Source organism: Onychostoma macrolepis, chromosome 10 (genome assembly GCF_012432095.1).
Source record: "Onychostoma macrolepis isolate SWU-2019 chromosome 10, ASM1243209v1, whole genome shotgun sequence".
Taxonomy (NCBI): Eukaryota; Metazoa; Chordata; class Actinopteri; order Cypriniformes; family Cyprinidae; genus Onychostoma; species Onychostoma macrolepis.
The window spans coordinates 18,802,227-18,820,022 of record NC_081164.1 but is presented as its reverse complement, the minus strand read 5'-3'; the positions used below and the strand labels follow the sequence as shown (position 1 = coordinate 18,820,022).

At 40.1% G+C, this 17,796-nt stretch overlaps 1 protein-coding gene across 13 annotated transcripts in view; it reads left to right on the top strand.

The window, feature by feature from the left end:
* myo18aa (myosin XVIIIAa) overlaps positions 1-17,796 on the top strand; it is a 42,987-nt gene that overhangs the window by 9,376 nt on the left and 15,815 nt on the right. For 4 of the 13 annotated variants that reach the window (XM_058789193.1, XM_058789192.1, XM_058789186.1 and 1 more), the window contains exons 1-25: positions 879-1,005; positions 1,621-1,820; positions 2,360-2,397; positions 3,735-4,598; positions 5,087-5,164; positions 5,467-5,499; positions 5,717-5,779; positions 6,243-6,330; positions 6,419-6,525; positions 6,619-6,795; positions 6,877-7,087; positions 7,240-7,382; positions 7,467-7,567; positions 7,823-7,886; positions 7,976-8,120; positions 10,728-10,892; positions 10,980-11,070; positions 11,163-11,355; positions 11,829-11,915; positions 12,279-12,664; positions 13,241-13,427; positions 13,556-13,751; positions 13,841-13,950; positions 15,387-15,452; positions 16,784-16,912. In XM_058789193.1, coding sequence (XP_058645176.1) covers positions 1,781-1,820; positions 2,360-2,397; positions 3,735-4,598; positions 5,087-5,164; positions 5,467-5,499; positions 5,717-5,779; positions 6,243-6,330; positions 6,419-6,525; positions 6,619-6,795; positions 6,877-7,087; positions 7,240-7,382; positions 7,467-7,567; positions 7,823-7,886; positions 7,976-8,120; positions 10,728-10,892; positions 10,980-11,070; positions 11,163-11,355; positions 11,829-11,915; positions 12,279-12,664; positions 13,241-13,427; positions 13,556-13,751; positions 13,841-13,950; positions 15,387-15,452; positions 16,784-16,912 — 3,762 coding nt within the window. In that variant the 5' untranslated portion in view covers positions 879-1,005; positions 1,621-1,780. Of the gene's footprint in view, positions 1-878; positions 1,006-1,620; positions 1,821-2,359; positions 2,398-3,734; positions 4,599-5,086; positions 5,165-5,466; positions 5,500-5,716; positions 5,780-6,242; positions 6,331-6,418; positions 6,526-6,618; positions 6,796-6,876; positions 7,088-7,239; positions 7,383-7,466; positions 7,568-7,822; positions 7,887-7,975; positions 8,121-10,417; positions 10,430-10,727; positions 10,893-10,979; positions 11,071-11,162; positions 11,356-11,828; positions 11,916-12,278; positions 12,665-13,240; positions 13,428-13,555; positions 13,752-13,840; positions 13,951-15,386; positions 15,453-16,783; positions 16,913-17,796 lie in introns of those variants that run through there. The other 9 variants (XM_058789191.1, XM_058789189.1, XM_058789195.1 and 6 more) reach the window with 7 other exon arrangements.

Here is a 17,796-nt window from a genome sequence, read left to right as displayed (position 1 = left end):
CTCATGATGGGTTTGTATGAGGTAATCGATCATCAATATTGTGTGTTATGAACAGGTCTGGGTGATAGAGCTACAAAATTACTTTAGTATAAAACATATCTTCATTCATATGTATTTTTGGAGTATTATATTTACATAAAACAAATCCACCAGTTGCAGCACAGCCAATCACCCTGTTGCCAACTCTTGCCAATCACAGAGGCTCATACTGCAGCTCTATAATATTCAACTGATAAACTTCACCAGCATTATTTGTTTACTTCTGAGCTGAAGATTTTTTTAGATTTGCACATTTTCTGTCGCTAGCACCAAGCTATGATGTTGTGGATGGTTGCAAGTATGTCGCTAAGTGGTTGCTTAAGTGTTTTGAGGATTTTTAGCACGCTGCTGTGTGGTTGTTGGGTTGTTTTGGGTTACTTGTGCGAGTTAAAAGAGCTCAATGATGACCTTCTGGTCCCTAGATTTGATGGGACAGTTTGGGATGGGTTACATGGCAAAGCTTATAACACTTAGGGTTGGGGGTTTGTTAAAAAACTAAGGCTAAGTCAGGCCAACAGAAATGAACTCGTGAAGAGATGTGCACAACATCACCCTCTGGTGGATCTTTGAGAAACAGCAGAGTTTTGTATATTCACACGTGTTGTGGCCCCCTTGTGGTGGGATTTGAACATGTTGTCTCCGTTGGTGAAATTTGTGAATTGAGTTTGGCTGGATTTTCTGAAAGAACAGTTAGGCTGTTGTAATCCAGTTTGTTATGTGTGTGTGTGTTTATGTGTGTGTAAATGTGTGGTCAGGGGGAACTGGGGTCTGCATGGTTATTTATATCCTCAGTGTCCTCAAGCAGCTGTTATCCCCCCTCCCGAGCCCGAATGCTTGCTTGACATCCTTGTCGTAATATCCTGCCCCACGTTGAGCCCCGCTCAAGACGTCTGCCCATGGATGTCTACCTGACCACCTGCTTAACATAACAAAGAGGATCCGATGTGTCTACTTTGTGTTTGACAGGTACAGGAATCAGTGTTCAAAGCCTGCTGGACAGCCGTTTGTGTGTGCGTGTGTGCTGATTACTTCACATTGTGGACTCTTCACTTGTGCTCTATTTATAGTGAATGTTCTGGTGTGTCATGAAAGCTCAGTCCTGTTACCTTAAATTGCACTTTCACTTTCAGACACGTTGTTACTTTTTGCATTACAAATCTGCTCTTTAAGCATTTGTTTTTTTCAGTTCATGTGAAGCTTGATTTAAATTATTTTATCTGTATACTACAGTAAAGTTTGAGTTCCAGCTCTCTCATCTGTCATCATTTACTCACCCTCATGTCGCTCCAAATAACAACTTTATTTTCATTCTTCGGAAGACTTGGAATATAACACATGAGTCATATGAACCACTTGCATTGTCATTTTGGAAATTAACAGCCCTGCATGTCATTCACATTCATTCAGAAAGGAGTGACCAAGATCATTTTAAAAACAATAACACATTGAAAGTCGAACGTTTTGACCATCATGAGAATACGTTTTGACTAAGTGTCATGCTGAATGCTTAGATAATGCTCCCTGCTTTATGTTTACTCCATTTAACAGATTAGATGTTAATCCTTATTTCTTTTCTTGTAGCTATTCATTCCACCCGTTTACCGCAGGGTCCTAGTACCCCCAAAACTTCAATCGGAAAGACTGCCTGCATTTAACCGATCCTGTATTCTGTCTCTCTTCAAACCAGCCTTCCTCTCCTCCCCTTTACTTCCCTCTCTTCTCCTCAACTGTCTGTTTCATCATGGCCTTCTCATCTCGTTTCTCATTTTGGGAGAAAAAGGAAAGTACTGTTTTCTGCTGTTTGTTCATTAATTTATTGTCTGTTCAGGACAGGTGACATAGAACCAGATTTTTCTCCAAATTAAGATAAAAGATTTTCTGGTCAATATCTTACAGAGCCCTTAAGAGGACACAGTGAAGGAAAAACTATGACATGGGAGGAAAAAATATATTTCATTGCTTTTGCATTCGCTTGCCAAGCGTTTGCGTGCTCTCTCCAAAGTGTTGGATTCCACCAAGTAGCTTTGCATTCACTTGCAAATCTTTTGCATTCTATTATTACAAAAGTAATATCTAGTATTACTTTTCTCCGGAAGAACCTCCCTTGCTGACATTGTAGTTAGTGTTAGCGCATGTATATGAGAGTTTAGCTGTACTGGTTTTTAGTAACTGAGAAAGACTGAGGTTAATCTTCAGTCTGACAGAGGTATAAACTGTATATTGAGAGAGCAGGGTCAGATGTCACATCAAGAACAATGTTTCAGTTTAGAGCATCTGATCTCTGGTTTAACTTTCCTGTCTCTATCTGCCTCCCTTCAGGTGAAAGATGAAAATGTCCCAGGTGCAAAAAACTCGAATGTAAGTGTTTGAGCAGCGTTGTCATTACTGCATGACTCGGATTTCAGATGGGTGTCTGTTCTGAGATCAGAAGAGAATACATCTCCCAGAACTCTGCATTTGTTGTTGTGGCTGTGGTTCACTCTAAAACACATCCTGTGTGTTTACTTCACATATATCATCAGGAGGTGCTAAAGATGGGGTTTGTTCAGAAAATGGTGGTCTTCTTCTTTTAGGACAGCTGTCTGCTTCCAACCTCATACTTTGTCTGTAATTACTGTATGAAAGCAGTTCATCTGTTTTTTCTCTTCATCCAGATGAAATTTATTAGATGAAATTGAATGGAAACAGGGTGAGTTGAAGTAACTTTCTAAACTATAGGGTCCTAAATGCTCAAATGTGAATATTAGCAGGTGTAAAGATCATTTTCGCAGAATAAGGTGAGAGTGGCTGTATGTGGATGTTTGTTTAGAACTGTACTGCTGCTGTACTCCAGTGGGTGGGGCATGTTGACATCACACCCTGCCCTTTTTGTCCTCCAATCACTGCTGTAGTGGGAGGGGCAGCTGGAGGAAGAAAGAGAGGGAAGGAGCATGAGAGGGATGCTGAGATAAGATTGTGCGTGTCTGAAGCAAATGTGTGAGAGGTTTGCAAGTCATCATGGAGGCACAGGGCTGGAGGCCTGTCCAGCGCTCTCAAAGTGCTGCTGTTAATTTCAGTGTCCCACAGAATGCCGTGCACAGCTGGAAGAGCACCAGTATCATCACCTTCAGGATAGACATGAAGGTCTGTCTCCACATAAGAGCTCATTCCTAGTATCTTATCACTAAATATTTACTTTAATTTGTTATTTTATAGTGTGAGGTGATTGCAAGGTCTTTACCATACTCCAGGTTCTTAATGTGTATAGTGTGTGAGAGAGACTAAAGCCTGTGCGGTTGATCCTGTAGAGTTGTGTTTCAGGGCTGTGAGCCAGTGTTGCACTGCAGTGACCTTAATTACTGGGTTTGTCTGTTAACCTGCCTGACTGTGCTGAGAAAAGAACTGCAAAGTGCTTGGCCATGTGGAAGCATGAGTCTTTTTCAGATGAACTTTCAGTACTTGCAGCTGGGCTGGAGAGTGTGAAGACCCTCTGATATTCAGAACGGCCACCCATCTGTCATCATTTGGGAAATTCGGGAAACTCTGGAAGGTTGTTGCTTGTGGAATTATATCAAAGCTATTGTGAACCTCAAATTAGTGCTATTTTAGGTTACAAGGGATGTGAACTTTTACATTTAGTTCTTGCTGTGTGTAATTTCATAGGTTTTTTTCTTTTGCGGTGACTTGTACGTGTGTGTTCTTGGTTGTGTGAACAGTCAGACAGTGAGAACAGTATGAGCCAGTCTCAGACAGAAGTAAGTGGCTCAACTGAGCGACGCCAGGGTGAACCAACAACAGCGGTGAATCCAGAGCGGCCACTGACTGTAGACCAGAGATGCAGCGACTCCAGGAATGGACGACATGGCAGCGTTGAGTCTGACACATCGGCGAGGAGAGGACTGAACCTGGCGCACAAAGCGAGGTCAGAAGAAAAGCCTTCGATAGCCACTTCGGTCCCCAAAACAAGCCGTCCACCGCAAGCTGGCAGCTCTGCGGATGGAGATGCCCTCTCTTTTGGGTTGACCAGCCTAATGGGCCGTGCAAGGACTAAAGAGCATCGCTCTCGCTTGAGAGCTGCCGAACGCAAAGAACCTCAAGAGGAAAGCAAAGAAAGGATTGGTGAAAGTGAGACCTTCTCAGAAGAACCCCAACCATCCACCCCTGCAATCAGTCCACCTCCTAGACTTGACCCTCTTGCCCCTCCTGTTGGCTTTTTACCTTCTAAGCCAAATCCTCTTACTCCTCCTGCTGGATTCCTTCCAGTCACCAAGCCTGATCCATTGGCTCCACCTGCTGGTTTCATTCCAGCTCTTAAACCAAATCCTTCTGCTCAACCTACACCCAAGACTGATCCTCTGGCACCACCGGCGGGATTCATACCAGCTCCTAAACCAAACCCTTCCACTCAACTTACACCCAAACCTGATCCTCTGGCACCACCAGTTGGATTTGTTCCCACCCCAAAGCGAGACCCTTTTGCCCCGGTGGCAGGATTTATCCCCAAGCCCAAAGTTGACCCATTAGCACCCCCTGCAGGCTTTATTCCTGTGCCAAGGTCCATTGCTGTACAAAAGCCAGAGGTACTGCATGTGTTTCTGAATGCTTTAGTAATGCATGTGAAACTCTGCGAGGCTCACTGTAGAACTAATATCTTGTCATAACTCATGTCAAATGCTTTTTCTCACCCTTGCATAAAGACTTTGACTGCTGTCTCACTTTAACCCTCTGAAGTGGATTGAAACAGTAACTTCAGCAGCTGATGCCTGCAAGATGCCTGCAAGAATTCAGCATGTCAACTAATGATGCTGGAAGTGACTTTTTTTGATTCTTGAGATAATTTTCTAAAGCACACCATGTTTGTTGACCCTTCAAATGGCTTTAAGTTGAGGTAAAAATTATTGTTGGCTGCAGCTGTGACCACATATCAGACTGTTATTGCAGTAGTGCTGACCATGTCAGATGCAGACTTCTTGTAGAGTTGTAATGTGGTGGCTCCTATCTTGCTAGTTTTTGGAATGATTGTAGACCATATGCTTGCGTCGTACTGACAAGTGCTGTGTCTGTGAAGGTGAAGGAGGTGTCAAAACCTTCTGCAGCTCCTGCTGGAAAACTTCCATCCCAGATTTCCACTATCGCCAACCAACAGGTGTGTCCCACAACTACCAAGATGTTTGTGTAAGAAAATGGTGTTCATCTGTGAGAGTTGTGTTTTGCCTGAAAGCAGATATGTGGTTAGTTAAATGTATTCTGCATCATTGGTGTTTATGCCTCACTGCTTATTTCCAGATTTGATAGGTGTTAAAAATTGTTAGCAGTTATACTATTGTATCAGGCTTGGTCTTGCATTGGTTTCAATGTTAGCATCAGGTGGTTTGATAAGAATCACACTGCTGATCCTGGTCAGGACCACTTGGACTCTTCACTGATCCTTTTTGATTCTATCTATAGGGATCTCCAATGATGCCCACCCAAGGGAATCAGGTGCAGAAACACCTCCCTTAACCTCTGCCATTTCTTTCTTTCTTTCTTTCTTTCTTTCTTTCTTTCTTTCTTTCTTTCTCTCTTTCTTTCTTTCTTGTTTTCACAGTTCTCATATGAAGTGTTTTATTCTCCTGTTAATTTCTGTTAAGTCCCGTGAGGATTTGTGTATTTATGACTTTTTGACTTCTGCTCTCTTGCTTTTCCCGGCCCTTTGCAGGCCAAGGCTGAAGATCCTGTGGCTATCCTGCAGGCTGCACATGAAGCTGCCTGTCTGTCTAAGGTCTGGCTAATGCATTGCCTGTGTGTAATTCTGCTTATGTGTAAAGCTTAGTAGAGTCTTGTTGTGCCATTGAAGGAATCTTATCACCTCAGAGCTTCTGTTTGAACCAAAGCACATTTCCCATTCAAATTCTACTTTGATGTATATGTGCATGTTTTACAGTTCAGTTTATTTGCAGTTTTCTGTGCATTATAGTTTTCTTTGTGGTGTGTGAAGAGAATATTAATTAATTTTCGTATTTAGTATATAGACTTCAACCTGATGTACAATTCATATTTTATGTTTAATTTATATCTCAGGTCTATGTTTGCTGAACCCACTTCTAAAGTCACACCTGTCTGTCTCTGTCACAATTAATATTAACAGAATGAAAATCTGAACTGAATCGCAATCAGTCCATGGACTGGAAACTGGAAACTGTTTCATGTTCTGTGATGACAATCTCTCTCACTTCCTGCTGCAGGTGAAGACGGAGGAGCAGCTTGCTGCAGAGAAGGCCTGGTATAACACTGAGAAAGTCTGGCTTGTCCATAAAGATGGCTTCTCTTTGGGTTAGTGAAGTCATAGTCCATTACTCCTATTGTGATCCGAATAATCATGTCCAGTTTAAGTAAATAAATGTTCATTTTGCTTGTATAGCTACACAGCTCAAGACAGAGATGGGTTCTCTCCCAGAGGGGAAAGTTAAGGTCAGACTTGAACATGATGGGACAGTACTGGAAGTGGACGAGGATGATGTGGAGAAGGTGAGTGGAGTTATTGTCACAAACATGTGACATTACTCATGCAAAAGCCAAGAAACCTGTTTAATTCCTCTCATCTGTCTGTCTGTCTGTCAGGCAAATCCTCTATCATATGATCGAGTGGAGGATCTCTCCTCTCTTCTGTACCTCAATGAGTCCAGCATCCTTCACAGCCTTCGTCAGCGCTATGGTGGAAACCTCATTCACACCTACGCTGGGCCAAATCTTCTGGTGATCAATCCTCTCAGCACCCCTGCCTTGTACTCAGAGAAGGTACGAACTTCACACAAAATCTTAAAATTACCTCAGAGTTATGGCAGAGAGCGATGGAGTGACAAGGTCTGTTTATATCAGGTGATGCAGATGTTTAAAGGCTGCCGGAGGGAGGAAACTGCCCCTCACATTTTCGCTGTTGCTCAGTCGGCATATCATCAGCTGCTGACCACACGTCAGGATCAGACCATCGTGCTGCTGGGCAAGAGTGGCAGCGGAAAGACCACTAACTGCCAGCACCTGCTGCAGTACCTCGTCACCATCGCAGCTGGCAGTGGAAAGGTGTACTCAGGTGAGGAAGACGAGGAGGACACAATATAGACCCACTCTCCTTTTATTAGCTTTCCTAGAGTTCATTTTCACTTTATTTTTCATTTTTTTTTATATGTTATTGTATTTTTTTAATAAATTCTCTGATTTTTATATAACGTCTTCCCCCCACAGCTGAGAAATGGCAGGCAGTCTACACGGTTCTGGAGGCTTTTGGGAACTGCAGTACAGCTATGAATGTGAACGCCAGTCGCTTCTCACACATAGTCTCTCTTGACTTCGACCAGGCAGGACAGGTGGCCTCTGCCTCTGTTCAGGTAGGGTACAGCGAGGGCAATTACTCAAAATTTCTAAAGGCATTGGGGGATTTATTTCTGATTTGCTTTATGTCTTGCATACAGACCATGTTGCTGGAGAAGTTCAGAGTGACCAGACGACCAGAAGCAGAATCAAGCTTCAATGTGTTTTACTATCTGATGGCTGGAGCAGATGCAGCTCTAAAGTAAATGAGAGACTATTACACTGTAAAAAAAAAAAATTCTATATCTACCTCAATTTAAAAACTGAAGTTCAGTTGAATTTTAAAAATCTTGTATCATTGTTGACCTGACTTACTGCTCATATAAATTTTACAGTGTATTAACCTACACTACACCTATTTTCTGGCATACTAAATAGCAAATATAGCATGCAGATTGAGGTCAAAGCAGGAAACATGTACAGATTAAATTTGACCAGCTGATATTATACCTTTCAGGACTGAACTTCATTTTAATCACTTTGCTGAGAACAGCACATTCGGGCTCCTCCCTCTCTTGAAGGTAAGAAAAGCCACATGTACCATCATCAGACGCACATTTTATCTATTTTATATATGAAAACAGTGTATCATATGTCAAATGCTCTGTAGCCCGAGGACAAGCAGAAAGCCGCTCAGCAGTACACTAAGCTACAGGCTGCCATGAAGGTCCTGGGCATCTCTGTTGAAGAACAGAAAACCGTGTGGCTGATCTTAGGGGCCATATACCACCTCGGTGCTGCTGGGGCCACCAAAGGTAAAGCTACCGGCTCCCCAAGTATCTAAATGTGTGACACAGTAATATACAGCATGTCTGACTGCACAGAGTGTATTTTAAAATCTGTCCACTAAGAGTCACTAGAGTCTTTCCAGTCAAGTAACTGAGAAAATGTTTCCCTGTTTAGACTTTAGTGTGTGTGTGTGTGTGTGTGCGCGCGTTTTTGTGACAAATGAGGACATAAATTTGTATAATGACAAGGGTATGACATACGTATTACAAGGAGAAGGTGACTTTTCAGGACATTACCCCATGTCCCCACTTTTCAAAACACTTATAAATCACACAGAATGGAGTGTATTGAAAATCTGAAATAGCACAAAGTTTCCTGTAAGGCATACCTGAGCATTGCTATCCTTGACCGGCCCGCATGAGGTAATTCGAGAATCGTGAATTAAAAGTCAATCGCAAATAGGCCTAGGTGTAATTACGCAATACAACCGCACTGCTTTTATCTTCAAGGCAATAGCTTAGTTTCCTGATAATGAAACAACTTAAAATCAGTTCGAAACTGATTTTATTTCTGTAAACTCATAAAAACAACAAAACATTTGAGCGTGTCAGAAAAAAGAACCAAAACTCAGCGTACGGCTGCCTCACAGACATGTGAAATAGGCTATATCTATAGAAAGTTTAAAATGTCTACTTTTAAACGAACCAATTCAAAAACAAATATTTCCTGATTATTGTAATCTGTATGAAGGTTGCATTTCTCTCTAGTACTCTGGAGATGAGAGAGAATTAATAAATAATTAAAATATCTCCTTTTTTCCAACACATTCATAATCATTAGGCGACTTTTGCCTGTGCTTGGTGGCAACCTCTATACGTGTGCTTGAGCGCGGAATTGAAGCTCGTTGGATTGTTAGCTTTAATATAAACATGAGATTAGTTAATAATGACTTAAATGAACGACTAGTTAAGTTGTTGGGGGCAGCCCTATTAAATACCAGCTAGACGTCTCTGTTAAAGTTTTTAAAGCATTTTAGCTACACATTTCCATTGTCGGATCAATTCTGCTTTCAGAACTGTCACGTCTGTAATGGAGAGATGTCCGTCCCTAACATAGATTTTTTCCTCTGAAACACAAAAATGAATTTATTTAAATAGAAAAAATAGCTTATGTATGCTATATTTTATGTTGTGTTTTGCCAACCTTTTCTATTCGGCAGATATTGTTGCTTCTGGGCTGTGCATTGTAAATCACAGAAAGTCTACAAATAGGCCTACGTTGTCTACCTAAACAAGGGTCTTTTTTGTCACGTTTGTAACTGTTTCTCATCGTTTATAGACTGATACTTTACTGATGTCTGCACTCTATTTTCAGTGGTTTAGAAAAATATAAAGAGATGGTCCAATATAGCTATTGGTAATGAATACATCTATGAGAATGTGTGTTTCAGGTTTTGACTGCGAATGTCACGTCCATGATCTTTGAAATACTTGATTTTTTGTTCAAAATTGTGATGGTAGTTTTTGAAACACTGCAAAAAAAAAAGCATATTTTCAAAACTGTTTTTGTGAGTGTTCATTAGCTAGTGGTATAATTGTGTGCGACATTTTTTCATTGTATGATTATAATGTTCCATTTATAGAGAGATATAAAATATATTGGGCAGAACTGAGTTAAGTGTACTGGTCCGGCCCTCTGCAACCGCCCAAATTTCTCATGTGGCCCCTTGGGAAAATGAATTGCCCACCCCTGCTGTAAGGGGTAGGTTTAGGTGTAGGGTTGGTGTAGGGCAATAGCATGCACAGTTTGTACAGTATAAAAACCATTACACCTATGGGATGTCTCCACTTTTCACAAAAACAAACATGTGTGTGTGTGTGTGTGTGTGTGTTTGATGTCTAAAAACATTTGTCAGTATTGAAAGGGATTGTCAACCCAAATATTAAGTCATCATTTACTCACCCTGAGTAAATGATAAGTCATCATTCCAAACCTGTATGCATTTCTTTTTTCAGCAAAAAACAACATTTTGAAGAATGTTGGTAACCAAACAGTTTCTGTACCCATTGATCCCTTTGTATTTTTTTGTCAATGGAAACCAAAACTGTTTGGTTACCAACATTCTTCAAAATATCTTCTTCTAAACAAAGAAAGTCAGAACAACATGAGTGGAAGTAAATGATGACAGAATTTTAATTTTGGGGTGGACTATCCCTCTAATCATGCTTCTTTGTGTATAACAGTTGTTGTTTGTGTTTTAACCATTGTAATCATGTCTTTTTATTGCATATTGATGTTGCATGCTGCCCCCATCATATCACAGAAACAGATGCAGGTAAATGCAGGTCTCTATCTTTCTGTTTTAGACTGAAGGCAGGTGGTTTTATCATTTTTATTTTATTTAGCATCTCAACAGAACTGTGTGTTTGTCTTTCATCTACCTTTGTGCTTGTTTCCACTGATGTCGAACGCCAGAATGAAAATGTTTGTTCTCTTTGATCATCAATCCAGGAGATGAAAGTTTCTCCTTGTTCTCTGGACACTTGACTACCTATTGTAGTTCACCATAATGTGACAGATGTTTTGTGGTAACACTGCTTTTCTTTTGTGAATGTGGCTTTCTGAACCCTCAGCGGGCCGGAAGCAGTTTGCCAGGCATGAGTGGGCACAAAAAGCAGCGTATCTCCTGGGCTGCACACTGGAAGAGCTGTCGTCCGGCATCTTTAAAACGCAGGGCAAGGGCACTCTTCCCCGCTCCTCAAGTGTCCGGCAGAGTACGGATGATACAGATAGCTCAGGTAATGTTTTTTTCATAACATTCTTAAATATGTGATAAATGCTTCCCTATTTTATGTCTAAAAAAAGTGTTTTTGTGTGCGTTTCAGCATCTAAAGCCACAGCAGCTGAATGTTTGGAGTTCATGGCATCTGGTTTATACTCTGAGCTTTTCACACTCATCATCTCTCTCATTAACAGGTAATCGGTAATCGGTAACTGGTAACCGGTGATTACCTAGAGCAACATGATTTATTGAATAAGAGATGCATTCTGATATCTTCTACTTTCAGAGCGCTGAAGTCCAGTCAGCATTCTCTCTGTTCTCTGCTGATTGTGGACACACCAGGGTTCCAGAACCCTCGTCAGGTGAAGAACCAGCGCGGGGCCACGTTTGAGGAGCTTTGCCATAATTATGCTCAGGAACGTCTGCAGACGCTGTTCCAGGAGCGAACGTTCGTACGGGAATTGGAGCGTTACAAAGAGGTGCACAAAACACCCATAACCAATTCTTATTAAAACACTAAATTATATAGCTGTTTGAGAGTACCACCACATAATTCCATTTTTACTTTTTTATTTATTGTATTTATTAGCAATTTGCCATTACTGGATGGGACAGTGGAGCTCCGAAATTTTACTTCAATAAAATTACAAAATAGAATTACAATTTACAACAGCTGTTTTCTTTATTTTTTTTAATAACTTTTAATAACTTTTTAAAAACATTTTCAGCATCTATTCTCCAGTCTTCAGTCTCAAATGATCCTTCAGAAATAATATAATATGCTGATTTGCTGCTCAAGAAACATTTGTATTATTATCAATCAATCAGATGTGCTGCTTAATATTTTTATATCAACTTTTTTTTAGGATTTTTGATTCAGTTTGCATTTTTGCAAATTATTAATTATTTATTAATTATTCATTTTAATAACTGAGAATCTGTCTTTCCATAGGAAAACATTGAGATCACATTGGATGACCTGGAGCCCAGCCCTTCTCGCTCAGTAGCTGTGGTTGATCAGTCCTCCAGTCAGACCCTGGTGAGACGCACTTCCTGAACAAGTCAAAACTGCTGATGTTTAAAGTTTGCGTGTCTGTGTGATTATTTTAATAAGAGCTCTGTGGATAATTACTTAATTGTATTTCCATCTAAGCTTTTGTGTTTATTACAAAAGATTTCACTTTTAAAGGCTGAAACTGGAAATGACAGAATGTCAATATAGGGCACATTTAATCCTATATTAATAGTAATTAGTTGGCCGGTCATAGTTATATATACTGCAGTCTTTTTAAACTATGTTTATAAGTATCATAAAAAGAAGAGAGAGATCTGAAGGAGAAGTGTGTGTGGAAAAGAAACTACTATGATTATTTGACAGTGGATATTCATGTCTGCGTTTCAGGTACGTAGTCTGTCCCGGACAGATGAGGCCAGAGGTCTGTTCTGGCTGATGGAGGAGGAGGTTTTGCAGCCGGGAGGGTCAGCGGAAACACTCCTACAGCGACTCTTCAGTTACTACGGCCCTGCAGAGGGAGAGAGCACAGGTCACACACATATACATGCACTAACACACAAACTCGCACACCTACATTCTGCCCTAGACAGATATATGCATTGCTTTTCTGCAGGTCACACAGTGGTGCTTAAAAGTGAAAACACACATCACTTCCTGCTCGGCCACAGTCACGGGACAGATTGGGTGGAATATGATACGCACGGATGGCTGAACCTTGCCAGGCTAAATCCCACCCCCCAGAACGCAGCCAATCTGCTGCAGAACTCCCAGAAGTAAGAACTACCCCCAACCTTTTGCACTTGTCACTTCACTTAATCAGTCAAAAAACACATTTTTTAAATTCAAGGAGAATGACAAAATAAACTGACAGTTAAGACACCAGATAAGGGATGTGCCACCTTAAACTGATTTCATAAAAAAGATATTTTACATCTGAAACTAAAACTGCCAGTGGGTGGCTGCAATTCACTTCCTTATTGAGTTGAGTGATTGATTCTTTGAAACACCAGATTCATTCAGTCATTGAATCATTCATTAAATGTTTTGTTCAAAATGTAGATTCATTCTGTAATAAAGCACCACTATGTGTTGCTCAGATAGACATTTTTCTTGACAAAATAAAGCAAAAATAAAATAATTAAAATATTGTGTGTAAAATCTAACTCAAACTGTTAACTCGATTTTTTATTGATGTAACATTTTGTAATCGTGCTAATATTTTTTGTTGCAAGCAGCATACATAGTGTCAGCTCGTACATAGTTAAAATAATAAACATGTTATTATCGTAGAATATACATATTGCACACCCCTACATCAGACTCAAGTTTTCACTGGATGATCCTAACAGGAAGAGCATCAGCGGGATGTTTGTGGGCCGCTCCAGCAGTGCTGCGGTTTTGACTGGCTCCATCGCTGGACTGGAGGGCGTCTCTCAGCTTGCCATGCGTCGGGCCACCAGCATGAGGAAGACCTTCACCACAGGCATGGCAGCCGTCAAAAAGAAGTCTCTCTGTCTTCAGATTAAACTCCAAGTGGTAGGTTTTTAAGAGGGTCCTACACCGAATACTCGTTGAAAATCTTTCTTTCGTGGAATTGTTCAAATTCCTAAATTAGTTCCAAGAAATGGCTAAAAATACACATTGTGTATTTCTCTTTTGATCAGGATGCACTGTTGGACACCGTGCGCAGATCCAGGGTTCACTTTGTCCACTGTCTATTACCCCGAGCGGAGCTTCTGAGGGCAGCAGGGTCTCCAGAGGAGAGCTGTGACCCTGGACTCATGCAGATAGATGTGGCTTTGCTCAGGGCCCAGATCCGTGGCTTCAAGCTGCTGGACAGCTTGAGGATTTACAGACAAGGTGAGAAGAGAGACTGAAAGATCCAATCAAATAGATAAAATCAAGTCCTCTTCGTTATTTCCTGCTGAATATCTGCGTGATTTTTGCAGGTTACCCTGACCACATGGTCTTCTCCGAGTTCAGAAGACGCTTTGACGTTTTGGCCCCTCACTTGACTAAGAAACTGGGACGAAACTACATTGTGAAGGATGAGAAACGAGTGAGTAGCTGTTTAAGAGAATAACGAATGTGAAAATAATAGAACAAAAGCTTTAGAAATGACTGAAATGAAGTTTTGGACTCCTCTTGCTCTTGTGTGCCATGAATCCAAGACAGAATGAACTCTGGGTAATCAGGGTTATTGTGATGGCTTAATCAAGAAACCCCAGCTGGGTCTGTGACTTGAATCAATACGCAGAGCAGACAGGAAAAATGTAGTAATTGCTCTGGGCTTTAGTGCTTACTAAATGCCCAAATGTACTGTAATTATCAGCTAGAAAAATGTCTCCGTCCAGGGGTCTCCTAATCTGGTTTTGGCCCTGTGATTAGCCGAGGGGAAAGGAGAGTTATATACAAAACCTTTGCACTGTGGCCCTGGGCATGAACACAGCAGACAGGGTCCAAAATGAATACTCACCAAGTGCCAAATGCAAGTAAAAATGAGCTTTGCCAAGTAAATAAAATTGAGTTATGCAAGAGTTGAATGGAAGCTTAAGTAGGAAAAGTATAGCATAATACATAATGGGAGATATAAAATTGTAATTATGAGAAATGAAGCCACAATAGTCATACTGTAAATATGAGATATAGCTGAAATTGTGAGATGTAAAATCACAATTATGACCAATTTAAACACAATTGTGAGATATAAAGTCATACTGTGAAACAGTAGATTAACAGGTATAGCAAAAAAAAGTCAATCTGAGAGTCTGACCATCAGTTTTTCACAGTAAAGGTCCTTGCACACTGAGTCCGAAATTTTCATATGCGTTTTTTCAGTTTTTTCATATTCGTCATCCTTTCCTATCAACATGCTTGCTACGAATGCGAAAACTCAGAAAATCGAACCTGATCCGAATTTTTTTATGACGGACGAACGTTTCAGAGGTAAATGTGATTGACACAACGTGAGGTCGTATTTATTTTTTAACGTGTGAAAATTTCGGACTCAGTGTGCAATGACCTTACAAAGAATACAGAAAGATGACCGTCCTCTTTTTGTGACACAGCAGAGAAGGTCAGTCGTGTTTCAAGTCCCAGAGGAAGTTGAAACGATGCAAAATTGGAAATCTAGAGAGAGAGACGCAGAAAGAAAGAAAAAGACAGAGGGAGGTAGAACCGCGTCTCAGAGGAAAGGTTTTTGTGAAGTGATTCGAACAATGGCCCTTTGGTTGTCAGGGGCCAGCGCCCCCTTTAGTGCTGTAATCTAGATGGGCCTTTTCAGATAGATCGAGTTCTCAAGACCTTTCCGCATGAGAAAGACAGTGTCAGTGTCACGGTGAGGGCTGATGGTCGTCTGGACAGTTTGGTGGCTGTATGGCAGAGAATAACCAGTGTGTGTGTGTGTGTGTGTCCAGTTGGCCTACACAGGGGTCAGCAGTGTTTTTGTAATGTACACTGTGTGAACTAGACATGACAGTTTGTTTGTCATTGCAGGCAGTAGAGGAGCTTTTGGAGTCTTTGGAATTGGAGAAGAGCAGCTATCACATGGGCCTGAGCAGGGTGAGTAACACACACAACTTACTATTCATTTTATCACTTCAGAATCGTCAAAGGATGCAGGTGAGTCAAATTTTGAATTGTATGCAGCAGATATGTCATCTGTATATTTTTCTGTCTACTACTGCGTGGTCCGTCGGCTGAATGCAAGAAACTCTCATCTCGGCGTGAGCAGCTTTGTTTGTTTGTGTCTTTCCTGGTTCTTCATGCCGTCCTAATCAGTGTGAACAGACACTGGTGCTCAACAGTTTAATCCCATCAGCTGGAAGACCACGGAGAGCCAAAAAAAAAGGGCGGCGTGTGTAAACAAGCCCCGCCTGGCGCGTTCCCAGAAGAATGGAGATTTATTGGACCGTATTATAAGTTGGAATAGTTAGTAATTATTTGTGGCAACTGCAATTGGCGTCAAGGTTTGCGAAGGCTGAATTGCGCTCAGAAACGGATTACAATGTCAGGGGCCCTTCATGAAAGATTTGAGGAACAAAACACTGATTTACAACTCCACCAACATCTCCTGTCAGTTCTGCTTGTGCAGCTACGATTGCTTGCAATGAAAAAATCAACCAAATATGCATTAAATGGATATGGATTCACTTGGGTCATTCGGATTGCTGTAAACAGATGTTCAGTTTTTGAACATGATGCCAGATAAAATTATTGCAAACGTGTAATAACATTTCAGATTTTTTTATTTTTGCACTCTTCAAACCCTTAGGTTCTTTATATCTAGTTTAACATCATCGACTGATTGCCGTTTACACCTGCTGTTGCACAAATACATGTCTTATAATTATAGTTCATCTGATTTCGTGACTACATGCATCAGATCAGATGGTTGTTAATACCAGTCGGTTAAAAACGAAAGGATAAAAGCATATGCTATGAATACATGCAAATTAAAATTGTACTTTATAATAAAAAATACATATAAAAAAATTAACATTAAAAACCAAATGTAATTTATAATAAATAAAATGTTAAATATTATACCAAATATATATATAAAAAATATAATAAAAATACTGATCAATAAATATTTATTTCTTTGATGAATTATAAATAGAGGAATACTGATACTATAGTGTAAAGAAAAGCTCTTTTTCAGTTTAAATTGCAATTGATACTGTAACATTTTGGTAATTAATTATAAAAAAAACCCCATCCATGTGCTTATGAACCTTAAAATGTTGCCTCTGTTTAAAAATATGACTCTCTATAAGTTTATTTGTGTCTCTTTGATTCTACTCTGACATTTTGAGACCATCATAATAAGCACTTTTAACATGCTCTCTTTGCTGCTGTCACAACTATGTTTGTGTGTGTTTGTATGTTAGGTGTTCTTTAGGGCTGGAACAGTGGCTAAACTAGAGGGACAGAGGGATGAACACACCAGACAGAACATCACGCTGTTCCAGGCCGCCTGCAGGGGCTTTTTGTCTCGGCAGGCCTTCAAAAAGAGGAAGGTAAAGTAAATTTTCCATTTTGCTTCAGTCTTGAGCTGAAATTGCAATCAGTCAATCAGAATCTCAACATTTATTTCTCTTACACTACTGTTCAAATGTTAGGGATCAGTAAGTTTTCTTTTTGTTAGTTTTTTTTTTTTTTTTTTTCTCTAATGCTCACCAAGGCTGCATTTATTTGATTAAAAATACAGTAAAAAGAGTGATATTGTGAAATATTATTACAATTTAATATAACTGTCTATTTTAATATATTTTAAAATTTAACTTTTCAGCAGCCATTACTCCATTCATTCTTTCATTCTCATATACTGATTTTTTTTTCTTAATATTGCTGATAAATATTAATATTTTTGTGGAAACATTTTTTGTCAAACGCTTCGATGAATAGAAAGTTTAAAAAACAGCACCTTTATTGTCAACCCAATGCATCCTTGCTGAATGAAAGTATTAATTTCCTTCAAAAAACCCAAAACTTTTCAGCTGTAGAATATATCAGTCTGCTTTAAGAGCAAAACACATAGATCAATGCGCAGCATTGAGCAAGTGAGCATTTATGGAGATGACTAGGTTTTATTTAAGCTGAAGCTAATAATTTCTGCAAGACTATAATGTCACCGAGCAGAACTACAGACAAAAAACTACCCGTCTCCCATTGGTCAGCCAAACAAACAGATCTGCCCCAAACTCACTCCATTGGTTGAGCCATTGTTGCTGTTGTTGTGCAGCTCAAACAAATTGAAAATGTTTTGAAAGCACCACAGAATAAGGTTTTTTTTACACGTTTTGAGGGAATTCACCTACAAATGCCTTAGTTGTCTCTGCATATTAAACTGCGGTTGAAAGTATTTTAACACAGGAAAAAAAAACACACTTCTGCTTTAAGT